General features: G+C 42.0%; 1 protein-coding gene across 1 annotated transcript; it reads right to left on the reverse strand.

Moving 5' to 3' along the window:
• Positions 1-3,971: 3,971 nt before the first annotated feature.
• LOC115308308 (luciferin 4-monooxygenase) lies at positions 3,972-13,721 on the reverse strand. The gene is made up of 6 exons (XM_042292828.1): positions 13,697-13,721; positions 13,503-13,606; positions 11,563-11,765; positions 10,728-10,896; positions 6,474-6,618; positions 3,972-4,282 (listed from the first exon to the last, which is right to left on the reverse strand). Exons 1-6 carry the CDS (start codon positions 13,719-13,721, stop codon positions 3,972-3,974), a joined length of 957 nt encoding a protein of 318 aa, XP_042148762.1.
• Positions 13,722-25,496: the final 11,775 nt, after the last annotated feature.

Here is a 25,496-nt window from a genome sequence, read left to right on the forward strand (position 1 = left end):
CAGATTCACAGCTTTCTCTGGTGTCTATAGGTTTCTTAAGCGTAACCCAATGTGTTTATATTGTAGCTATTTATTTTCTTTCGTAGCCCGAGTCAGGCTACTTCTTCTGTTCTAATTTTGCGGCTCGGCCACAATAACGTAAGATCTCTAAATGCCACAGAGATTTTAAGGCATTTTAAATGAGGATAAACGAGGGCTCTCTTAAGCGCATATTCACCACACATTATCCAGGCAAAATCGCGAACACTAGCGTCACCATTATATACAGGCGAATTGATTATTTCATACCCTTGCAGTTATGCAATGCTTGGTAATAACGTCGATATTCGCCGATAGAAAGCAAGACTCACAAGAATGATCTTGTTTGACAATGTTTTCAAACGTCGCTTTATAAGTTCAAAAGCGCAGCTCTTTCTTCCATCGTCACATTCAAGGAAATGCGAGTGTATCACTCGTTTCACAATGCGAGCGGCAATGCTAAGCGAGGTTTGATATGTTTTTGTTGTTGTTTTCGTAAAGGGAAGACGCATTAAAGAGATGCTGAACCGGATTTCGGAGCTAACAATAAAAAGCTGGAACAATAGACGGGACGCTGCAAAACCTGCAAAACGTCACTCATGCAGGGATATCTCTAACGGTGGCCGTATTTTTTGGAAACGAAGCGCGCGATTCAATACGACCGACGAGGCCGACGAGACATGTTACGTCAGGATTTTATCCCCTCGCCTCCCCGCTTCGTCTCCTCGAGCTTGTGAACCAAAGCGAAGACGAGAGAAGCGAGGCAGCTTCTCCTTATTCTCAGCTGTTCTCGGCGGATCCTGCACGTTATAGTCACACTTGATCGCGCCCTTCTTTTCCAAAAGTACGGCAATCCGTTTGAGATATCAATGTGTACGGGATATTTTTGACATCTTGGTTTAAAACAGCGTGAGAAAATAATTACAAAGTAAAGACGACACAGATAACAGCGCTCTCTATAAACTAAAAGTTTATTTCCACCGCTCCCTGTAAATATATACACATGGTCAACAGCCCAATAAACAATATCCGTAAAAACTCCATACAGTCTCAACATCTTCTCAGTTATATTAGAGTGCTGTGTCATAATCGATCCCTAGCATGCACCAGTCAGAATAAAAAAATTCTCTATCAGAAAGACCAACGGAGGCTGTGCTGACACATTCTTTTGTTTGTCCTTGTCTCACAAACACAGCTGTACAGGGCCTTTTCTTGCCGATCGCTGCAGACTACACGCTGAACTCGTCTGAGATTCCTGACCTAGAGTTCGACACTGCCCAAGCTCATTGGATTAAGAAAAAACGTACATTGTGTAGCAATAACACCTGTTTCCGATGGTCAAGATGTCCTCTCCTTGTCACTCACATGGAAGAGAAAGGGGTTTGTCGTTTCTTTGGTCCGTTGAAGCTAGTGGTCACATGTATACCACCAAGAAAGAAATATCAACGGTGTGTAGACTCTGTCGACAGAACATCTATGGTCCTGAAAATCCACATGTTAAATATCGCACTTGGCATTTATACGAAATGCGCTGCAGGTGATCAATACTCTAGAACCAGTTCTTGCCGGTTCCAGTAGGAGTGGCCTGGATGGCGGAGATGCCGAGCCGCTCCTCCCGATAGAAACAATCCGATCAGCACTAACATATACTCAAACAACTAAAAAAACTGTCTCCACAGTGTCCTGAGATGTGCAAGTTGATCGTGTCATTACTTTTTCTGGTAAAAAAAAAAAGAGCTCTTTCTGTCAAAAAATTTTATGAATTGTGAAGCGCATCTCCCCGTTTGCAGTTCGCGGCTGCGGGACAGTCCCCCCCACAGTCTCCCTGCCTTGTCATGTGGTCTTGTTTCACGCGGCCCCACTTTCTGTGTGTGTGTGTGTGTTTCGCGGGCTGGACTCCGTAACCCCTAAGCTGAGTGTGTGCTGCAAGCTAAGGTGCTCGGTGAGCCAATCGTACGTCTATCTTTAATCACGTGACCACGCTCCCTTCCGTAACCTCGCGGAGAGAGCGCGGGAGGTGATGAAAAGGAGGCGATTTACTGGTCCGGCGGGCGCGTTGCGCGCCCGGCACTGACAGCTTAGGAATGAACGGAGACCTCCTCCCTCAAGGACGCCGAGTTTAATCTCGGTCTTAGTCAGCAATATCGAGCTAGTGCATATTTTATTACAGAATGGCTTCCCCAACAGAAAATCCCAATGCGTGTCCTTCGTTAACTGCGACTCCTCTCATTCAGTACTGTCTCTATATTTATTATTTTACTGTCGTATAGAACAACGTGATGGTGAAGGGTTTTTACAGTTTTTTTTTCCTCGTTGAGTCTATGGTTCAAGTTCAGTTTCGCCAAATCAAGACACGCTTCCCCAATTTCCTGAAAGAGCCAATTCATCAAGAAAAAAATTAGGCTTCAATCAAAGTACCTAAAACGCAGAAATCAACTGAATACAATCTTTAACACTCGCAGTGCCTGTCATTCTTTTCTTTTCTTCGTTCGCTCTTTTATATCTGTTTATCCTCATTATGTACAACGTTCAGTCACTGGTCCTATTCGATATTTTAGTTCGGTTTGACGATCCTTTAACATTTTTAAACAAGATTGTTTTGGGATACTGTAAACTTTGTGCTCCGCACGCCATTTGTTAAATGGTAATTTCTTATAAAGCTTGAAGTGACAGATGAAAAAATACCTCTCTTGACCATTTTGATAAATCCGTGTAGAGTCTGTCGTTCGTGCTTTAAGTGTGTGTCATGATCTGTTATGCTTACAGATGAACACACGTGTTTATTGCAATAAAAACGCAGAAGCGCCTTTATCGGGTGTCTCGTATGAGTTTAGGTATCGCTTGAAATGCTGACAGGCTCCATTATTCTTTCAAAATTTCCTTTTCAAGAGCGGCCTTCGTCTTGAGTTCTTGTCTCCTAACCTTTCCGTTATCAAATTTGGGAAGGCATTTCATAAAAACAACTCTTGAAAAACAGCTTGAAGACTGCTGCTTGTTCTGCAAACAAGAAGCCAGAAAACGCAAATCAATCTCTCACAGGCTTTACTCTGTGCGTCTCGATATTTATTATGAATATTAAATACACTGAAGTGTACGGATCTATATTCTTGAAGCTTTGTGGCTTTGAGAAAAGGCATGGTAGAAAGAGAACAAATGGAATCTGATGTGCTCTAGTAGTAAGTTGATTGTGGCCATTGAGAGGTTGAGAAAGCCAGGGAATCTCTTGAGCTTGACCGGACCCTAGCACGCGCTCATTTCTTTTAGTCGTGCTTTGGCTTCGCATGCACACTCGAGGTTCGCGAGACGCTGAGGCGTTATCAAGGCTAGAAAGCTTGCATCAGACGCGAGACAACTAAGGGACATCCGTGCTGTTCTAATTCTGTCAGTGACTAAAATGTTATTTTAACTTTAATTTTCAAATCAAAGTTAGTTTAATTTAACCAAGTGCCACAGAACAGAAGTTAACATCGTCAAGGCTATGCATAATAACACTGCATTTGTCACAATGTTTCTTATGCAAGCCTTCGTAAACATCGAATTAATTTTAAAAAGTTGCCTCTACACAAACATTTGCTCTGACGTATACAGCACGCCTTATTATATGAACCATAAACACGGCACGATCAATCTTTCCTGGTCACGGCAGGTATTAAGAAACTTTTTTTTTTATAAACGAGGTGAACATTTAGAAAAATCGTATCAGCGTAAAATATGTTCTGGATATAATCCCCCACATTGTGTAGGAGCGTTATTTCCCTGCGTTTTAATTACAATGCGTGTTTTTTTTTTGTATTTCTAGTTTTTAGCGTGACATCGTATACACCGAGAAAAACATTCGTGCTTCAGTTCATATTTCACGAAATAAAGTGGCTCATAAGCGGTGTTTTTTACTAAACAAAATTTATACATTAAACTTGCCACTTACACTTCTAAATGCAAAAGGTAGGACATGCTCACAACATACCAATGGATGAAATATGAATATTGTCAAGATGACATATACCTGCAATGAGCTCCTTCAATTCCGACGCCAGGCTCTTGAGGTTTCCCTTGAAGCAATCTTTAAGAACGACACAAGCTGTTGGAGCCTCGCCATACTTTGGATTTGGAACACCCACAACTGTGACTTCGGCGACAGCCTCATGGGTCAATAAGATTTCTTCGAGCTCAGCAGGGGCGACCACATTATCCATGCATTTGATCATTTCTTTCATTCTATCGATGACATGGATCCGTCCTTGAGTGTCGTAGTAGCCAAAATCTCCTGAAAAATCAAAATCTCATCTTCACGAGTTGTGATGGCCATATATTTTTGTTTTAAGGTCAAAGTTCTAAGCGATTCGGTCTATTCAAGGTGCGTACCGATTTCTAACACACGTTATAAGTGTGGGCGAAAAGATGCCTGTAGTTCGGAAATTAGCGCTCGTCCAGCCTCCACGGTCGTGCAGAACGTATGCAAGCAGTACCTCCGCATAGTGTTTTATGATTGTCTTCTGCGGCATTAACAAGTTTCTTCCAAACCGCTTTAAACCTCATTTTAGTTTTGTAGTAAACTTACTGTACAGCGCGTCCCCGTTAAAAAAAAAAAAGTAGAGTGTCATTTTTTACTGCAAAACTGGACTACTCATCGCCGGGCGCTCAATCTGTGCTACGGTTCGGACCAGATGCAAAATGTTGAAACATAACCACTATACAATTCTAATTTTTTATGTAATTTTTTTTTTAACTTTCAACGAGAAATAGGGCTCATTCCCGGTAACTGACGCCTTTCGCCTCCATGTTTCGACAGCTTCGTCGGACAAAACTTTTACATTGAAAATTTAAAAAAAGAAAGAAGTTTACAATTTCTGTAATGCCGAATCAGAGCACAGCTCTTGAGGAGGAGAAGGGGAGGGTACGGAGGGGAGAGCATGTCCCTCCTCCACCCCCTCCTCTTCTTCTGCTCTTCTTCCATTTAGCGGGAAATGTTCGCTAAATTTCCCGCTAAATTTAGCGGGAAAATTTTTCGCTAAGATTAGCGGGGAAATTTTTCCGCTAGATTTAATGGGAATATTTTCCCGCAAAATGTAGCGGGGAAAATTTTCCGTTAAACTTAGAGGAAAAGTTTTTCAGCAAACATTAGCGAGGAAAATTTGCGAAAGTTTTCCCGCTAAAATTTAGCGGGAAAATTTTCCCATAACGAAACGCGCGGTTAAGCCCGATTGCATTATTCCTATAATGCAACGCACGCGGTTACACCGGCTGCGACGCCGCTCAAGCCGCAAGAGGGCCGCGCCTTAGAGCTGCGCTCTAAAATACATACAACTTTTCAATTACATAACAGCAAGCTCTGAAACTTTGAAATTTGGTCCGTTAACTAGCGTCATATTTGGACGGAGACTGTGCGTTCAGTAGTGCTTATTGCACTTTTACTGCAAATGAAGACACAGTACATTTTCTGGGGGAACACGCACTTTTCTTAATGTCAGCCTCAGCTTGTAATCGAAAGGTAACATGGTGATAAGCACAGGTTCGCAACAATAATGTCTTCATTGGCGCTAAGCTATCGGCGAATGTTTTTATTTATTATTACTTTAGGTACGACGAAACCATGACAGCCTATCTTCGGCGAAGATTAATGAGACAAAATTCAGTTGTCTGTATTCCAGACAGATTATGGCATATTCCAGACAGATTATGGCATAAAACATACCTGTTTGAAATGTACAAGCTCGGTATGTGTTTGAAAGGGTTGAGAGCTAATTTGAGGTATGCCTTTTGTGATTCTCACTTTAAACTTGTTGTCTGGTGTGTGCCGCGGTTGATAGCGTTCTCCCAAAGGAATCATATCTTTATTTCGAGTTCTTTAAAACAATCATTATTTTGCCTTTTTTAAACGTCTTGTACATTCAAAAATGCTGATACTATACTGGCTACATTCATTTCTAAATGCGAATTAGTTGACATTTGACACAGCTAGGTTTATGAATTATCGTTGCAGCACAGCGTGTGGGGTATGCCTAAAATAAGAGTAAAAACGCATGTGAGCAGGTGAACAACCAAAATCGAGAAATAAAACCTTGATAGAATGAAACAAAAAGGGACATTACAAACTTCCTCCAAATTATACACAATCAACAGCAGGGACACTCGTTCACTACACTGAGAAAGTCTCGAGCACACAAAAACTGACAGCTGTGTGCTGTGCTGGTTTTAGACCGTGGTGTGTATGTTCCTTTTTGCTTCCTTGTCTCAATGTTTTATTTCTTAATTATGAGGGTGTGTTTACCTGTCTCACAACACACAACTCTTGACTATCATAACTCGACGACAAAACTGTGGGCAGAGAAATATGATGAAGTAGGCAAAAGCATGCAAACTAGCTAGACAAGTACAATAAAACCAGTGGTGTTTAATATAGGATAGTGAATTACTTGGAGTGTTCAATAATAAAACAAGTGAGACGACTGCTGTACCTGTACGGTACCAGCCGTCCGAATTCACAGCTTCAGCGGTAGCTTCAGGACACCCATAGTAGCCTTTCATGATGCATGGTGTGTGAATTTCGATTTCACCATTTTGATATGGGCCAAGAGACTCTCCGCTGATTAGGTCTGTAACCTGAATCATAAATTTCAAACTCCATTTACTCTCCTTTTTTTAAGAAATTAGAACTGTTTAGTAAAAGATACAGTGAAAAATAACGGTACTGAGGCGATGACAAGGAATAGAGATACACAGGATAACCTCTGTTTTTCTCTTGAACTCGAATTCGAACGAACTCTTACCAACTCGCCCAACTATCCACTCTTAATAAATGGCAGCTGGCACCACCGTTTTCAAATATTGTTAGATATCTGTGGCAATTCGTTGTAATATATTCTCAGATTGTAATGTTTAGTCTTTCTACGACTATTTACACCCTCAAAATTGTCGGATAACACTAAATTAAAACAAGGTCGCGCAATGCATACGGACTTCTTTAAGGCAAGAGGGAACAGGACATGTTAGATAGGCAGCTTTCAGAAAGTAAGTACTGGCGCATTAGCCCCGCGGCGATATTTCTTTTCTATTCATACATGCGCAAGTGTGTTCCTTGGTTCGCTAGTCACACCCTGTTGGTGGTTATTTTTATGTGAATACTGTTCTTCGATTTGATTTGCAATTATTTTATCTAACTAAGCAGAACGACACGTCCATCCCGAACTCCGGTTTTCGGTAAGTTTTTTTTGTTTTTTTTTTATGTAACAAATATTTTACATTGCAGACCACATAAGGTGGAATAGAAAGTTATAATTTTTATTACTGATCAGGCTCTAAGAAAATGCGTTATGCAGAAACGAGAGCGAAAGCTTAAGAAGGGCGACAGAAAACGATACAGCACTCAAACTGCATTGCGAAGCACTAAGGCTATATCGTGTCGAGAAAAAAAATAGTGACGGAAGTAAATAAAAAAAATACTGAGAACTCATGCTTTCCAACTTTCTAATCTTCCTAAATATGACCCTAAAATTTCGATGTCCTTGTATATTAAAACTAAGAAACACTTTATTACCACTATTGGCTTTTACTATAGATGCCAGAGATTTTGGCACAAGTCTTAGGCGGCAGAATCTTATGAGGGTGGAGAAAAATTTTCACCGCAGTAGGTAAAATGCCTTCACATGAAAATGTATTATATTGAAAGCTTTATTAACCTATACAGAAACCATTTAAAATCAAGCGTTTCTAAAACAATCCTGGGTATCTTTTTATGGGCATCTTGCTGGACGCAGATTGAATCCTGACGTAAACCAACATACAATGAAAGAAATTAAACAAAATGGCTACACTCCGTGTGTACCGCCCGGAACGTATATATGCATGTTCCTCTTTTTACGTGTCCTTAAAAACATCTGCAACGACACTAGAGCTTTATCTAGGTGTTTGAAGCATGAAGGTGACTTGCAACTAGACCGCACTGTTACTTGTCTTACAGTTATCATCATATAAAACTACCGATCTTTTTTTTTCTCGATATATATTTTATAGTTCTCTGGGTCACACCCCTTGGAAAAAGAAGTTCTCACAATTACTTTTTTTGTAGATACGTCGCCCGTTAGTATAGCTCGCACTTATACGTATATTTTAAATCGGCGCGTTAAAACTTCACTGATGAGCTCTCATATGTGTATTGATCATGTTATATGCGCAAGTGGGGCCCAGTTTTAATATTCTCACAAATGAATCGAAAAAAGTATAAATTTGAGGCAAAGTTCCAGTCTTCACTTATAGACCCAAATTCACACAAGTCCCACGCATAAAAAAAAAAGCAAACTCGTCAACTCAGTTAAAAAAAAAACGCGACGGATACACCAAAGACAATGGTAATAACATGGCCAATTGAACACCTCTCAAGCATTGAGGATATCTATGCTTACTTTTAGGGAAGCGTAAAAGTGCAACACTCAATACAGACATTTTTGAACTGTACTTTCAAGATAAGTTTTATTGTAATAATATTCTTATTCCCCATTTACGCATACATATTGCGGGAAAATGCTCAAACGTTTGGAAAAATCGGTGTTACAATATTACATTGAACATCTGTAAGAATCTAAAAACATTACGGTACCGACTTTGCAGATTATAACAACAATAAACCTATATTTTTGCTACATCGAAATAAAATGTTTGTTCCTATATTATACTAAATAAAAATGTGAACACTAAGTGGGTCGTTCATTTTTTAAATGTTTCCAAATGAAGAAAATATGTACCAGTTGAGGCATTTCAGACATACCTTGAATTTGCTCCCGGCCAGAGGAACACCACTATGGTCGAAGGTAATTTGACCAACAGGTGAGGAACTTACAATACAAAAAGTTTCGGTCATACCGTAGATATTGATGAGTGATTCCACGTTGAATATTTCACGAATTTCCGTTGCAAACAATTTCGTGAGTACTGATCCACCCGCCATTATTCGTTTTACAGCAGGTATAATATCGTTGTTTTTTCTTGCTTTATGAAAAATATCCCACATCCGGCCAACTACGCCAATAAAAATAGATACCTGTAAAGGGAAAAATCAACATATCATAGAGAGCTTTTTTTCAAGCACAGTAAGGTAAATATTGATATTATTGTTACGCCGAAACATTGGCACTTTGATTGAAGAATGTAAAAATTTTGTATAGCCCAAATGTATGTAAGCATCCTGACAGAGGCTTCATGTCGGGTAACATTTCTAACTTGCTCGTTCAAAATCATGCACTATTTTTTTACACAAAATTGTTGTGAGCAAGAATTTTCATTTCACACTGATAGAAGGCCAACATTGAAAGTCTTAGATTTAGTTTTGTACTTGACCCCTTATATTGTTTAGTTTTTTTAACAATGTCAAAACTCTGAAAGCTGGAGAATCTATAGTGGCAAATCAATGTCGATTTATCAGTATTATAGTAATCATATACACTCCAGGTGAGATTGTTGGCGGTATTTCTAAAATAGTCTTGAGTACGGAATGAAACAAAAGTTTTTTAAACCAGAAGCAAAAAGTTAGCGCATTTAATTAAACAAATAGGAGCTTCAGCAACATCTCTGGCTTCCAATCAAAGTGCTGAAACTGATTGGTTTGTTTACTGACACCACTTACAATTAAGGGACAGAGGAAAAGAACGTTGACACGTTCTTTTCCCCTTTCTTTTTCTTCGACCAAGTTTCCCAGCTTTTACCACATTCTACATCATGATCAACTTCCACCAGCGCGCCTGCGCACTCATTAATTTTTCACTTACAACCAATCGATATCCTCCATCTAAAACGTCGCAGAAAAAATTGCCTTAAATTTGAACCTAAAAGAAATAAAGGTCTCTTTCTTCTTGACTATGCTGTTGCTGTGAAACCAAGCCAGCATGTTTGGAACTTATAGAAGCAAGTTACAGACGCAACGCCAAAAACCACCAAGAGGGGATTTAAAGAAAACAAAGCTATTGCTATTCGTATTGTCTACCCACAAATTGGATACAGCATTGTACTGTATGCTAGCTTGATCTATATATTTTTCGTGAGGCCTATCACGAATACCTTTTGCAGTGTGATGAATACTGAATATATAGCTCATTTAAAAATTTAAAAAAGTTCGTATTTATGAAAACCTTCTTATAAGCGTTCGTTTTTCGCACCAGACAGTGAATGTCGACTGCAGTAATGTTCGTACGTAGAGCGTTCGATTTTATAACAAAGAGAAAAACGCACACATTAACCCCCACCGGGTTTTCTAAATTTAGTGTCATGAAAAATGCCACTGCAATATGCAGCTATAGCTTGGTGTCTTGAGTCAAGAAAGGGAATAGACCAATCTTGTCATAAAAAAAAACATTACAGGAGGATATTTAATACTGCTTACGGTGTAGGAATGCGGAAGCATTCCTAGACGCAGCGCATTCCTACAAGAAGCGCACCACGCTTTATTATCGCATACGGCGTTCCGGCGGTGATATCATGTTCCCCTACTGCACAGGCGCGACGAACCCCACTGGCTCCACGGCTTCCATGACAATGCATCTGCATTGCTGAGCTTTAATCAATAGTTAATGCTTTCGCATTAAAAATATTTTGTTGAGGAATGTAAAATAAAAATCAATCACTATCTGCTACTCTTAAATAAATGTAGAGTACTCGGCTTGGTAAGGATAAACTACTCTGCGATATGATCGGGATTTCTAGTTCCACCTGAATATTCTTACCTTAAAGGTTTTGAGAGTTTTCAGAAAATCTTCGTACGAAATTGCGGGATCGGCGATGACAGTCTTTGCTCCTATAAGCATAGAAAACATGGCTACCGCAAAACCCGACACATGGGTGAAGGGATTCCAGGCCAAGTAAACATCGTCTTCGGTGCAAATTCCAGTAGACCTGGAACCCAAAAGAATAGATATGCATAAATACAGGAAGTTTCAAAGACGAAAGAACGCACCAGATATGCCTTTGTCAATCGAATTTAATGTTTAACTCTTTGCATAAAGTAACATATCACGTGCTCGGCTTTTAATATGAGTGGCTCATAAAGTGCGACATAATGGGAGAACCAAAAATATAAACAAGCGATGCACAAAGATTTGGGCTCCTACTTTAATTTTACCTCCACAGATTTTTAGTGGTGATGTGCTTAAAATAAATTTGACCCGTGGGGGCCCGAAAAGTATTATTTCGTGCGCCATCTTTTAAAATACCGTTCCTGGTTTACATCAAGTTTCAATTTTATAAAGCAGGATCAAACTTGCTTTCTGATGTCTTTTTATTTGGCAGGTAATTGCTTTTACTATCCCAGTAGCCACTTTCACAAAATAAACTTCAGTTCCTTCATGTCGACATCGGTGCTTATTTATTATAAGGTTAGTTTATGCGAAGCTTATTACATGCACTCTTTCCTTTTTTATTAACTTCACAAATTACATACTGAGTGTATTATACATCCGTGCCTTTACACAAAAATAAAAGAAACGTATACTACCGGCCTTACATAACTTTACTCTTTTGTTTTCAAAACGTATATATATTTCACCTTCCATCATCAAGTACCTGTATGCATAGAACGAGGCACAATACGCTTTGTGCGATATTTCCACACCCTTTGGAAGACCCGTTGATCCCGACGTGTACAGAACGACCACAACTTCTTTTTCGGCTTCTGTAGGCACGTGCGGTTTGAAGGACGCATCAGGAAGTTCTTGGAAAAGGAGAACGTCGATGAAGCCGGGCGCACCCCCTACTGCGAACAACCCCTGCGAAGTATAATAAAAAGGTTCTGATAGAATGCTGTGATTGTTGCATGGTGAAACAAACTGGTGGACTCGTATTCCTAAACGCAATCGATATATAATCTCGAGGGCGATAGAGACAGGTTCTTCTCTTCTGAATAAGGAAGGAATTCAACCTTCTTCAAATTAATGTACTGTTTATATGTGTTAACCTACTGAGACTTTTATTACCAAATTCCTTAGTGTCACGTCGAATGCTGCAATTGCAAATAAAGGCTTGATCGGCCCTTTCGCTACAACAAAGTTAGCGAGGTCTATTCACTCTCTCGTAAAAAATAACTTGCATTCAAAGTACAATAATAATAGTAATAATAATTTGTTTATTAAATGTGCCCAAAACAACCACGCGGGTCTTCACATTGGCGCACACAAGACAAAAAGAAGAAACACAGCACACGCACAGCTTAAAATGTACAAATTAGCATGACTACGAATAGGTCGCACACTTCACACAAAATGTAATAAAGTTTCATCTTTTAACTAGACTTGCCAAGTTCCGGCGAAAAGCTAGGGAATCTGCAAAGATGTCCAAGCTAGACGATGCGATTGTATTAAATGAAATTTGCATACCGGACAGTGGCGAGAGTTTAGACATGAATTGGGCATAAAATTTCTGGTAACGTGACAAGGAACATGAAATAAAATTTCTGGTAACGTGACAAGGAACATGAAAATCGACAAAGTTCAAAAGTTGATTAGCATCAGTCCAACCATTTACCACCCTGTGCAAAGAAAAAATCAGATCACGCTCGAATCTTCTATTTGACAAAAACCTAAGTAAAACTCTTAAGAAGAAATTCATAATCATAATAAAAGCGACGCTGAAAGTGTCTTTTATATAAAATGCGTATCATTCTTTTTTGCACTGATTCGATACTTACTGTGTACTTGTTAGAGAATTCCAAACAACAGAGGCAAATTCAAGCCGTGAACGAACTCAAGCACAAAATAAACGAATCATACAAGCACGGCGTCTGACCTTTTCAGTTATACAAGATATGATACCAAGCGTTTTCATCACACGGCCAACAAAAAAGGAAACATGAGCCTTAAATGACAACGCGCTATCAAGGCACACACCGAGATCTTTTATCACAGTAACGCGTTCGATTGGAGCTCCTCCCAAAGAGTCAGTAAAATGCATAACCGTGTGTCGTCTGTTTAAAGAAAGAGCGTTATTTTTGGTAAAATTTAGGAGCAATTTATTCGCTAAAGACCATTGCAGTATGTTGTTCACTTCGTGCTGAAGAGCATTGCAATCAAGAGGAGTAACAACGCGCATAAAAATCTTAATATCATCCGCAAAGAGTAGAAGCTCAGCTTTTTTTACACATAAGGCTATATCATTAACAAATATCAGAAACAAAAGAGGCCCAAGTATAAACCCCTGGGGGACACCTGAAGTTGAGTAAAATAGTTTAGGAGGGGCATTAGAGATTCGAACATGATTCGTACGACATGACAAGTAGCTTTGAAACCAGCGAAGTAATTTCATGACAAGCACTTACAAGTAAAAAACAGCCGTGGTTTCTCAAACGGTTAAAAACACACGCCAAGATTTTTTTTCTTTCTTTTATTTTGGGGGGGGGGGGCGCTAGAAGTGTTTTTATCCCAGTATCTTCCCCTGGCGAGGGAAGTGCAGGCCTTAGTTTTATTGTCTGTAAAATGCTTCACTAATTATATAGATAAGCACTTGCTCACCTTAATGCTTGGTGGTATCTTCCACTTTGCAGCCTGTGGCGCGGTTTCTAGGTCGATTAGTAGAAAAGTGCATTGGCTGTCTTCAATCGTATACACCAACTCCCCTATAAAACAGGACTCATATTAAACTTACTATTCCTAAAAAAATGCTTAAATGTATCTTCGATTCAATTTAAGGCGTTTTGAGCACTCACTTTCCACGTAGGCCGTCTTCGCCATGACGAGCGTCCCGCCCGCAAACATAACACCAAATGCCGCGGCTACATTTTCAACGGTGTTGCCAACACACACACACACCTTGGTCCCCGGTTTAACACCGTGTTGATAATAGCCTACAGCGTATTTACGTATTTTTTTTAACAACCTAGAGGCGGTCAAACTTTGCTGGGTGTCAACCTAAAAAAATAAGGGGAAAGCCTTTCATAGAAAAAAACGCAAAACATGTTGTTAAAGAAGCTTCTACAAATTCCGTTCATATATGTTGAGTAGCACATTGTTACGCTTTGAAATATCAAGAGGAAAACCCGATAAAAAAGTGAAAGCTGCTTACAACTCCCTGTAACGCCGAATTAGAGCGCAGCTCTTGAGGAGGAGGAGGGAAGGGCACTGGGGGGGGGGGGGTTAAACTAACCAGGGGGGGTCACGTGGCCTTGGGGGTCACGTGACCCCCAATGCCGATGATGTCATCACTGAGGTCACTGATGACGTCATCATTGACGATGACGATGCGGGTACCGATGACGTCATTAGTGACGTCACTGATGACTTCACCAGTGATGATGACGATGACGATGCGAATGTCGGTGACGTCATCAGTGACGTCGCTGATGACGTCATCAGTGATGATGACGATGCGGATGTCGGTAACGCCATCAGTGATGATGATGACGATGACGATGCGGATGCCGGTGACGTCATCAGTGATGATGACGATGACGATGCGGATGCCGGTGACGTCATCAGTGACGATGACGATGACGATGTGGATGCCGGTGACGACATCAGTGACGTCACTGATGACGTCATCAGTGATGATGACGCTGACGATGCGGATGTCGGTAACGTCATCAGTGATGATGACGATGACGATGCGGATGCCGGTGACGTCATCAGTGATGATGACGATGACGATGTGGATGCCGGTGACGTCATCAGTGATGATGACGATGACGATGTGGATGCCGGTGACGTCATCAGTGATGATGACGATGACGATGTGGATGCCGGTGACGTCATCAGTGACGATGACGTCATTGGGGGTCACGCGACATCGGCGGGGGTCACGTGACCTCAGGGGAGTCACGTGACTTCGGGGGGTCACGTGACCTCGGGGGGGTCACGTGCCCCCCCCCCCCCCCCCGAGGTCACGTGACCCCGGTGGGGGGCTCGCGCGGTGCATTATGGGACATTTCCCATGATGCACCGGGGTCACGTGACCTCGGGGGGGTCACGTGCCCCCCACGAGGTCACGTGACCCCGGTGGGGGCTCGCGCGGTGCATTATGGGACATTTCCCATAATGCACCGCGCGGTTACGCCGACGCCGACGCCGACGGCGACGGCGACGGCGACGCCGACGGCGACGCCGACGCCGCTCAAGCCGGAAACGGGCCCCTAAGAGCTGCGCTCTAAAATATGAAAGCCGTTTGCAACTCCCTGTAACGCCGAATTAGAGCACAGCTCCTGAGGAGGAGGAGGGAAGGGTACTGAGGGGAAGGTAAACCCCCTCCTCCCTGCTCCTCACGTCCTCATCCTGTCTGCTACTCCCTCCGAGCGGCGTCGCCGTCACCTCACGAGTGTCACGTGACCTCACGGGGATCATGTGACGTCACTGGGGTCACGTGACCTCACGGGGGTCATGTCACCCCTATGGGGTCACGTGACGATGACGTCACTCTTGACGTCATCATCACTAGTGACGTCATCAGTAACGTCATCAGTGGCGATGACGATGACAATGCGAATGCCGATGACGTAATCAATGACGATGCCGATGACGTCATTGGTGACGTCGTCAGTGGCGCTGACGATGACGATACGGATGCCGATGACGTCACTGACGACGTCATCGGTGACGATGCCGATGACGTCATCAGGGACGTCACTGATGACGATGACGTCACTGACCTCACGGGGGTCGCTGATTGCGTCATCAGTGACGATGGCGATGCCGATGCCGATGACGTCCCTGATGACGTCATCAGTGACGTCAGGCATCACTGACTTGTCTAGTACCGCGCGTCCCATAATGCCCCGCGCGGTTACACGGACGGCGCTCAAGCCGGAAACGGGCGCCTAAGAGATGCGCTCTAAAAGGCAATCTTTAATCCGGAAAATGGAAGCCTGAACAAGCAAGCTGTAAATTTGTCATTCAGCTTGAGGCGATATCTTTGTCTTATATACGCGGCGGCGATATTAGGTACAATACTGGATGTTTAAACGGAATGAAGTTTCTTCCTATTATAGCTTCTTATTGTCTTTCCTTAGACGCGTCACGCTACTTCTCTAGTTTAAGATGAAACTCCATAGAGAAAAAGAATCGACGAATTTCGCCCGGCGGCGTTTGCTGTGCGCGTGGCGTCAGAAAAGTGGCTGTTGCGCCGCGCGCAAAGCTACCGCGCCGCCGGGCAAAGTCTGTAGGCTCTTGGCCGCATATTTGCTTCATAGAGTTTAGCCGGGCGTTCAATAAATCAACAAGGTGTTAGGCGCGGACGCCAACGCGACAGAAGGTTAAAAAATAACCGACATGTTATCTCACCACTGTCACGTAGGCACAAGCTAAAAATGGTTGATCTTATCGTTGTGGTGTTGACGCCTACGCAACACGGGAGGTACATGTTGCAATTCTGTTAATAACGGATTGATCGCACACTTTCCAGGTGAAATTTTGGAGATTTTCATCACCATCACACAAATCAGGGGACTCGCATACTCACAATGATCACCTTATGTAATAGTTTCTTCAAGCGTCCTTCTATGAGTTCAGAAGCAGAGCTGTTCCCAACGTCGAAGTCTGGAAGAGGCGATTGTATCACTCCGTTCACAATTCGAGCCGCCATGCTTACCGAGGTTCGGGAGGTTTTCCTAATGATGTAAAGGGGACGAAAAACAATTGCGATAGGTTGAAAAGTACTTTATCTGTGTGATTCAATAAAACGAGAGCAACGAACAGACAGGATGTATTGTTGGCATTCCGCTGTCCAGAAATAACTTTACGCCAAATCTGTAAAGGCCGTTTCACAGATACAGCTCAGCGCTAAGGTAGATCCAGCGACGCATCAGGGCTGGTCTCAGTGCTGACTTATCGCTAAGTTAGCTCTGCATAATTCATTTACGCTGAAAAGGGCAGAGTCACTTACAGCGGAAAGCTAATGCACAGCTGCTATAGAGCAAAGTCAGTGCTGTATCTATAACGCTGATTTAGCGTTATGCTGCAGGTGTGAATAAGCCCTAATATTTAATTCACACAACTACACTTTCGGATTTATATGCCCTCAAAAAATACAATATAATATAAAATTAAACTTAAGCGGTAATGTTTTTTGTGTCTGCTTCTTTATGAATGACAACTCTTTACCGACCTTTTAGAAGAAAAAAAGGAAAGCTCCAAGCGTTGAACTCCTCTGTCGAACGACGCCCCTTCGTAGCCAGGTGGAAACAAAACATTAACTAGAGTACCACTACACCATTCGTGCATACAACAAGTGGAGCACACTCGTATGACGCGCACATATGCGCAGTATCCAGATATTCGAGCTACGCGCATGTCGCACGTTATGTCGTTTGTCAAAAACAGTTGTGGAGAGACTTCTCAAAACAAACAGCGCAACGGCGCTTAAACCCAACATAAACTAGACGTACACAGTGCGCCAGGTGGATTTTCTAAATATATGTTTACAATTTAGACTGTATTTTATTAGTATACTCCGTTTCATTATATGCGGAGTGCAAGACGTCTGCTTCTTGCTAAGGCGTGTCAGTGACGTCAGGACGATGCCGAGCTATGATTAGCTTTGGTTGGAAGGCTAGTGGGTAGACCTCCATGATAGATGTCTTGAGGTCTACCGACTATTTCTTCCAATCAGCCAATAAGAGCCTGGCGTTCTGACATCATCGCACCCCCTGTGTAAGAAGCGGACGAACTTAGGTCTGATAGCAGCCGACGCCACGACCGGAGGGAACCAATCAACAAGCGACAAAAGCGCATCGTCACGGTGTTCATAACCTTTGCGTGTTTGTCATCATCTGCTAAACCAAATACTCGCAGACACAAATGCAAGATCCCCGAGCGTTCACTGTGCGTGAACACCCAAATACCGGAGTTCTCCCGACGGAGTTTGGACCTTGGGAACAGGTGATCACAGCGATTGTTAACACACCAACTTGGGCTAGTTTGTTATTCATCTTGCAACTTCACAGCGCATAAACGTTTCACAAAACAGGCACTCGCTCAATTAGAGACAACAAAAAAAACATACAGCGTTGAACTCCCAACTCTTTACATTTTGTTTTCGTTTTCTTCTACATATTGTTAAAACAAAATCTGTATATTGTTTTGTCCTCGTTTTTGCCTCCGCCTAATAAACCCAATTCCTGAAATACTCTGCGATTATCTTCTTAAGGTGAGGTAAGCTAGTTCTTTCGCAGATGAGGTGAGAGTTGGGCTGCATTATCCATCGCTTCAACGATGGTCAACGTTCTATGCAATTTCAATGGCTGCATGTATCTGTCGGAGCTTACCTACGAGCTTCCAGGTAAGAAATCCATCAGATCCCTGGATTTACGACTACGTTAGGGGCGAAGCTCCTTAGGGTCTAGCCTTGTCCGGCGTCCGTGTTCACATCAAACTCAAACTCAAACTCTTTATTTCTCTCCGTTTGGAGAGGGGAGACAGAGAAAAAAGCAACTCAGTTGTTGCTTGACGAGCCCCCGGCATCGATTGCACTGCCCCCGGGATCGGCCCACTTTAAAAAAAAAAAAAAAAAAAAAAAGACGTACGCCCGCACGGGGGTCCGAACTCAGGACCGCTTGCTTACGAGGCAGACGTCTTAAACACTACGGTACACTCCAACGTTGCATGTAGCCGTTCAACATATATACAGGAGAGGGCGCTGCGGTCAATTGCGTATATAATCGTGTTAAACATTGCATGCATTGGCTCAACGTTTATAGACGAGAGGGCGCTGCGGTCAAATGCTCAACTGCGTATATACCCACGATCCATGCCACACATTCTCTTTCTGACATGGACCGTTGACTTAAGTGATGGAGTTGCGTTCCCATTGCTTCTAGCGGATCCAAGGTGATCCGCTAGAAGAACCACTGGCTCTGCATTTCACCGACCATATAGCAGTAATAATGAAGTCGAAACGCAACCCGGAACTCAGCACTACCTGTGAGCAATAAACAAAAATCAGCACCATCAGCACTACCTGTGAACAATAAAATCAGTATCATCAGCACCTCCAGAGCTTAGCCCCAATCAACATCATTCACCACGTGGAGATGCGTCCATTTTTTTATTGAGCGATCACGTATGCTGGTGATATAAGCCACGGGGAAAAAAGCTGCTACTTCACTTCAGCTCTGTTAACTCCGAGCTGGTCAAGAGAGGCATCGTGAATCCATGCCTCCGAAACTCACTTGACAAATCATGCGAACATTCGGTCAAAACTAGGGTGCCTCAATGAACTTCTGTTTAGAGTGATGCCACCCTTTGTAGTACCCAATGCCGACAGCACGCGCTCACGGGGAAAATACAAAAAAATCGACGAAAACAAAATGTCGCCATAGCACAGTCAGCGCCACATACGCGTGTAGGGACACGCTCTTTCACGCGCTTCTGAACAAAAAATAAATGTAAAAGTGGGAACAAAACGGCCAGTTGTTTCCACCCTAAGCAAAGCGCACATGAGGGCACCCTAGTCAAAACAAGCTTCGATGCTCTAACCTCTCTCCTAACAGCAGCAGGCTACCCAAGTTTTTTTTTTAAGGTTGATTTCAAAAAACCTCCTCAAAGATATAAAAAGACGGGGGGGGGGGGGGGGGGGGGGGGATCACGCAACCTCCACCAAGAGACAGGTCAACTAGGCATATTGTTGTGCCTTGAATTCAAAACTTCTCCCATAGAATAAAAAAGTAGCGGAAAAAGTCAACGTTGTGGTGGTATTGCACAAGCTCTCTAGCTCGTACAAAAAAGTGAACGCTTTTTCAAACACATCAGAAAGCTGCATTAAGGAGCACAAATCAGTTGTGTCCAGTGCATAGAAAAGGTCGTGTACTCCCCTCTTCTCTCCTGTGAAAAATGCTATATCGGCCAGACTGGACAGTGCCTCAACGATCGACTTCGCAAACACCACAATACCACTACTAGAGCTAACTCTAAGTCTGCACTGCAGGGATTGGGGTTGTGTGGCACAACCACGTAGTTGCACCGTGCTAGACCGAATCAACAACCAACTAGAGAAATAATTGAAGCGATGCACAATGCCAGGCTTGACGATGGATGCCTGAGCAGCCCATCTCTCACCTTATCTGCAAAAAAAATTAGCTTGCCTCACCTTAAGATAATCGCGGACCATTTTACGACTCGGTTTTAATCGGACACGAAAACAAGGACAAAACAATTTAATGATTTTGTTTTAACAATACGTAGAAGAAAGCGAAGACGAAATGCAAAGAGTAGTGGGAACAACGCTGTGTATATGTTTTTGTGTCTGTAATCAAGTGAGTGCCTGTTTTGTTTGTTTAAGCACTGTGAAGTCGTTATATTACGACCAACGTTACTGGATCGGCTAAATTGACAAGCTCTGAAAAAAAGTGACGCGCTGCAATCCACTACCGCGTAGCGGCGCTGTTGTTGCAGACCGCCCGACCCGCTTGGTCTGACCAGTCTGACTCCACGACACCATCGGACACTCCGTGAAACACATAGTTTTTCTGAGGGTTCACAAAGCGTATTACCAAAAACTGTCGCCAGTGTCATAATGACCGTATTAAGACAACATTCCCTGGAACTTTTTAGTCCCAGCGTGACTAAAAAGTCTCAGGACGGGAAAGGTGGCAGTAGCCAACAAGAAATCCCAGCTCCTGTGATAGCCAACTATACAGGTATTTTTAGCCTTGAGATTTTGCATTCTGCTCGTGATTCTTTTTTTTTTCTAAGAAAAAAAAACGTTGCGCAGTATTCATCAACATTTTTAGCATTGCCAAAGATTTGTTGTGGCAACAAATAAGAGGGAGAAAACGCATTTTGTTAGTTTTCCTGTGACAAATTCGTGAGAACGTTGATCGAGGACTGCGGTACTGACAGCGCACGCGAGCGTCTGATTGTGGATGCTATTCCTAGACAAATACTAGAGACATCATCTGCCTGATGAATTCCGTTTTACTTTAATATTACGCGAACAAAAAATTGCACTTGGAAGCTCGATCCAAAGCTAGGCGCCCATGCTCATTTCCCTTGCGTTATACTGTCAAAAAATCGAAGAAATCGTAAACGTGCATAATTACAATCAGGTGACTGCTGCAGAATAATAAAAATAATAATAATTTTATTCAGATCATAAACATATTACACATGCCGGCCCCTGAAAGCACTAGTGTGCTTGAATGCCGGACCTGGCGTCCAGAGGGCTGCTTACACTGAAATCCTCTTGTGTGAGCTACTGGCACACGAAAAAAGCAGGCCAGAAGAAAAGAGGAAAAACTCAGTGGAATACTAAAGCAAGAGAGCCAGGTTACATCACCAAATCCAAACGCCAATCTTTTAGTTCATACTTTACTTGTTCCAGCGACTCCAGGTAATAGTAAGTTTCCGGAAGCTTATTAAAATAAAATGGGGCGTAATATGCCAGTGTTTTCTCCAATAATTTGGATACATCTTCGGAATACCGATACTTTCTATGCGGTTAAGTGTTCGCTCCTTTTTAGTGATATTTTAAAGTTGCTCTTATAATAGCGCTTTACTAAAATAACATAGCAATGCAGCTTTTCTATGGATAACAATTTTAAGACATACGTTTTCTGATTCATTTCCAACTCTGCGTAGGTTGTTCCATAAGTAATATTACTTGCAATTTTAAGTGTTATTTTGTCATTCTTTTCTTTTTAGAGCGCAGCTCTTAGTCGCGCGTTTCCGGCTTGAGCGGCGTCGCCGTCGCCGTCACCGTCGACGTAACCGCGCGGTGCATTATGGGGAATGTCCCATAATTCAACGCGCGGGGCTCGTGACGTCACGAGGATCACGTGACATCACGTCACGAGGGTCACGTGCCCTCACGAGGGTCACGTGACCTCATGTCCCGCGTTGCATTATGGGAGACGTTTGATGATGCAACGCGGGGAGAGAAGGAGGGGGAGGAGGAGAAAAAGGGGCGGAGAAGGAAGGAGGAGGAGGTAAGAGTTTGGGGAGGAGGAGTGAAGCAGGAGGGAGGTGGGGAGGAGGAGAGGAGGAGGTGGGAAGAGGGGAGGAGGAAAGATGAGGAGGAGAGGAGGGAGCAGGAGATGAGGAGGGAGCAGGACAGGAGCAGGGGAGGAGGAGGTGAGGGTACGGATGAGGAGAGTCCAAACCCTTCCTTCAGTTCCCTCCCGTCCTCCCCCTCCCCAGAGAGCTGCGCTCTAATTTGGCGTTACAGGGAGTTGTTAACGTCTTTCCTTTTTTTTACAATTAGAACACACCCGATATAAAGAGATACCATATCGGAGTATAGACTAACCCAGTGCACTATAAACTCTACTTAATAACAATATCGCTACACTACGCATTACGTACAAATAGAGTGAGACAACACGCATTATTTTGATAAGGTATTCTATATGCTCATTCCACAGAAGATTTTGATCTTGGTGCTTCCTAAATATTTAGTTTTTGTAACATAATATAATGCTACACAACTGCAACATGTGCATTTCTGTGAGTGGAGAAATAACGTAGTGCCTAAATTTAAATGTTTATACGGACAACGGAAACATATCAGCTTCGTTTTATTGGAATTAACAAAAATGTGATTAGCAGAAAGCCAGCTCAATATTATTTCAATATTTTTTTTTGAAAAGTGGACAACGCACTTTTTCGTCACTGTGCCCTACTACCATGGCAGTATCATGCGCATACTGATACCATGGAGATGTACAAGGTAGAGTTCCAATTTGGTTCACATCAATGTTAAATAAAAGGGGTCCTAGTATTGACCACTGTTGTGCTCCCGAGTTAAGTGATGTTAATCTACTTTTAAACTTGCCAAATTTAACTAATACCTGTTTGTAATATAGTCTTACAGGAACGCGTTGAAGGGACCTCTAAATCCCTAATTTCTTAGTTTTATTAATAGCCGCTGATGATCGATAGTTTCAAAGGCTTTTGTTAAATCTAAAAATAGGGCTAAAACAAATTGATTCCTATCAAGACTGTAGTTGATGTAATCTAAAAGATCTTCCAGCAAAACTTCAGTGTTTCTATTTTCACGGAATCTGTACTGAGACTTATTTATTAAATAGAACTTCTCGCTATACGATGCCATTGTACTAAAAACTAATTTTTTCATCTTTTGCGCTAAAATTGGCAATATAGAAATGGGTCTATAATTCATAATTCCTTTTTAACTGCCATTTTATATGATGATTTCAAGACAGCTCTTTTTATATTTATTGGAACCTTCCCTGATGGGAGTGCTTTGTGTATTATTTTATGAGAACGTCTTTTAATATCTCGAAATTTGTCCGAATATCCCTGAATCGAATGAATTCATTCCCCACAGGTTTTAACGCTTTTATGTTGTTGGTTATGCATCTAAGATCTACCTTTGTCATCTGAGGTAAATAAGCTGAGTGCACACTATTGTCGTATCTATTTGATTCTTCTTCTTGATGTTGTAGTACTTTTTTCAGCTCCGCAATTCTTCGAACAACAGAGTCGTTAAATTGGTTGCATAAAGAAGTAACATTGTTACTACCAAAAGCTTCTTGAATTGTTTCATCTGTATGTTTGTTTCCCTTTACTGTCCGTAACTTACTTTATGCAATTCCAAGTTTTCTTCGAATTTCCCTTACATTGCTGAAATTTAGCTGTATAATGATATTTTGCCAGTCTTATTTTGGCAGTTACTTTATTGCGTAGTTGTTTAAACTCTCCTTTAATTTTAAGATGATGTGGTCTTGCTTTACAAATGTTCCACAACTTATCTTTTTTTCACGGCATAGTGTCAATATTTCGTCGTTTATCCCGTCATTTTGTAGATTTCTTTGTCTTAGTTTTACAGTTTTCCAACCCTGTGCATATATCAACCTTAAATTATTCCCAAGCATCTGGTAAGTAGTAATATGACCAAAAGCAAGGAGGGAGGCCTGCATACGGCGTGTCTGGTTTCCTCAGGACTCACCCCTATTATTGCCAGAGCTATAAAATAATGATGAGCAACTTTTTGTCTAATTACACCCGAGGCCATTTTAAAATCACTTTCTTTAGGAATGATATGGTCAATGCATGAGTTTAACATGCGGAATCCCAAGTATTCTTCCCTAGCATATTCATGAATTATATTTTCTAATTCAAACCTGCAAGTAAATTTAGATAATCAGACATGCAGTGCTTAGCAGAATTCATTACATGTATGTTCAAATCGCCAGCAACAACCAATTATTTGTTATTGTTGACTTTTTTTAATTTCATTTAATTCATTGAAAAAGCAAAATATATTTAAAAATTGGGAGCAGCGCGCCAAAAAGACGAGGACAACGAGAGTACAGCACAGGACAAGCGCTGACTGTCAACCGAAGTTTTATTAAAAACGGCTCAAACAAGGAAACACCACAAAGGTGCATTTTCGTTGATTTCTACAAAGCGTTCGACAAAGTCCCACACCAACGTCTTTTAACAAAGCTTAACGATATTAGTATTCACCCCTCTGTTGTTAAGTGGATTTCTGAATTCTTAATTAACCGTAAGCAATATTCCTTCGTTAACAACGGAAAATCTCCCACCTCTACCGTAACGTCGTAACGTCAGGTGTCCCCCAGGGAACCGTATTTGACCCACTTCTTTTCCTAATCTATATTAATGATCTCCAGCTTAATATAGCGTCTTCTGTGCGCCCGTTCGCCGACGATTGTGCAATTTACCGACCCATTCTTTCATACTATGATCATCATGCTCTGCTGGAAGACCTTGACTCTGTAATTCATTGGTGTGAAAAATGGCAGGTAACGTTATACTTTAATAAATGTAGATCCCAATCATTTTCCCGCAGTTCGCGTGCCACACCATTTTCGTATTACCTCACTAACGGTCACGTAATAGCATGCTCATCTTATAAATACTTGGGTGTTCATCTCACCTCTCACCTATCATGGACTACTCACATAACTTCTGTTATTTCTGATGCTAACCGTTTTCTCGCATATTTGCGCCGTAACCTCAAACTTGCTACACCCTCCGTAAAACGACTAGCGTATACTACTCTTATAAGATCGAAGTTAGGATACGCCTCACCTACATAATCTCCATGGCAGTCCTACCTCGCAAATAATCTAGAATCCGTCCAAAACAGAGCCCTTCGTTTTATTTATAACAACTACACACCATATATACCAGCATATCAGGATTGCGCCAATCAGCTAACCTTCATTCATTTTCCCTCCACCGCCGAGTATCACGCCTTTCTCTCCTCCATCAAATTTTTTATCACAATAGCCACCTCAAATAATCACTGCTTTAACCTCCCCATTGTATTTTGTCGCGTCTAGATCACCTATGTAAATTACGTCCAATCCGATAATCAACTGTTTCTCACCAGACTTCCACACTACATTGGACGTCGAGGATTGGAATTCACTACCTTTCAACATTGTTTCTGTTAATGATAGAACTAAATTTCCTGAAGCCACTATGCCCTCTTTTTATCTAACCTACCTATATAGCTAGCTTCAATGTTGTAATTGTGTTTACTGTTCTATCTTTTTTTTTTTCTATTGCCACCCCCTTGTATAATGCCCCACG

Source organism: Ixodes scapularis, unplaced genomic scaffold (assembly GCF_016920785.2).
Source record: "Ixodes scapularis isolate PalLabHiFi unplaced genomic scaffold, ASM1692078v2 PGA_scaffold3__209_contigs__length_174095766, whole genome shotgun sequence".
NCBI lineage: Eukaryota > Metazoa > Arthropoda > Arachnida > Ixodida > Ixodidae > Ixodes > Ixodes scapularis.

What these genes read in the sequence shown, in the direction of transcription:
- LOC115308308 (XM_042292828.1), bottom strand. Translation starts at nt 13,721, where the DNA reads ATGGCGAAGACGGCCTACGTGGAAA. An exon ending in GAAGACGGCCTACGTGGAAA is followed by an intron (nt 13,607 to 13,696) that starts GTGAGTGCTCAA and finishes CCTGTTTTATAG; the next exon opens with GGGAGTTGGTGTATACGATT. An exon ending in GGACGGCTGGTACCGTACAG is followed by an intron (nt 4,283 to 6,473) that starts GTACAGCAGTCG and finishes TTGATTTTTCAG; the next exon opens with GAGATTTTGGCTACTACGAC.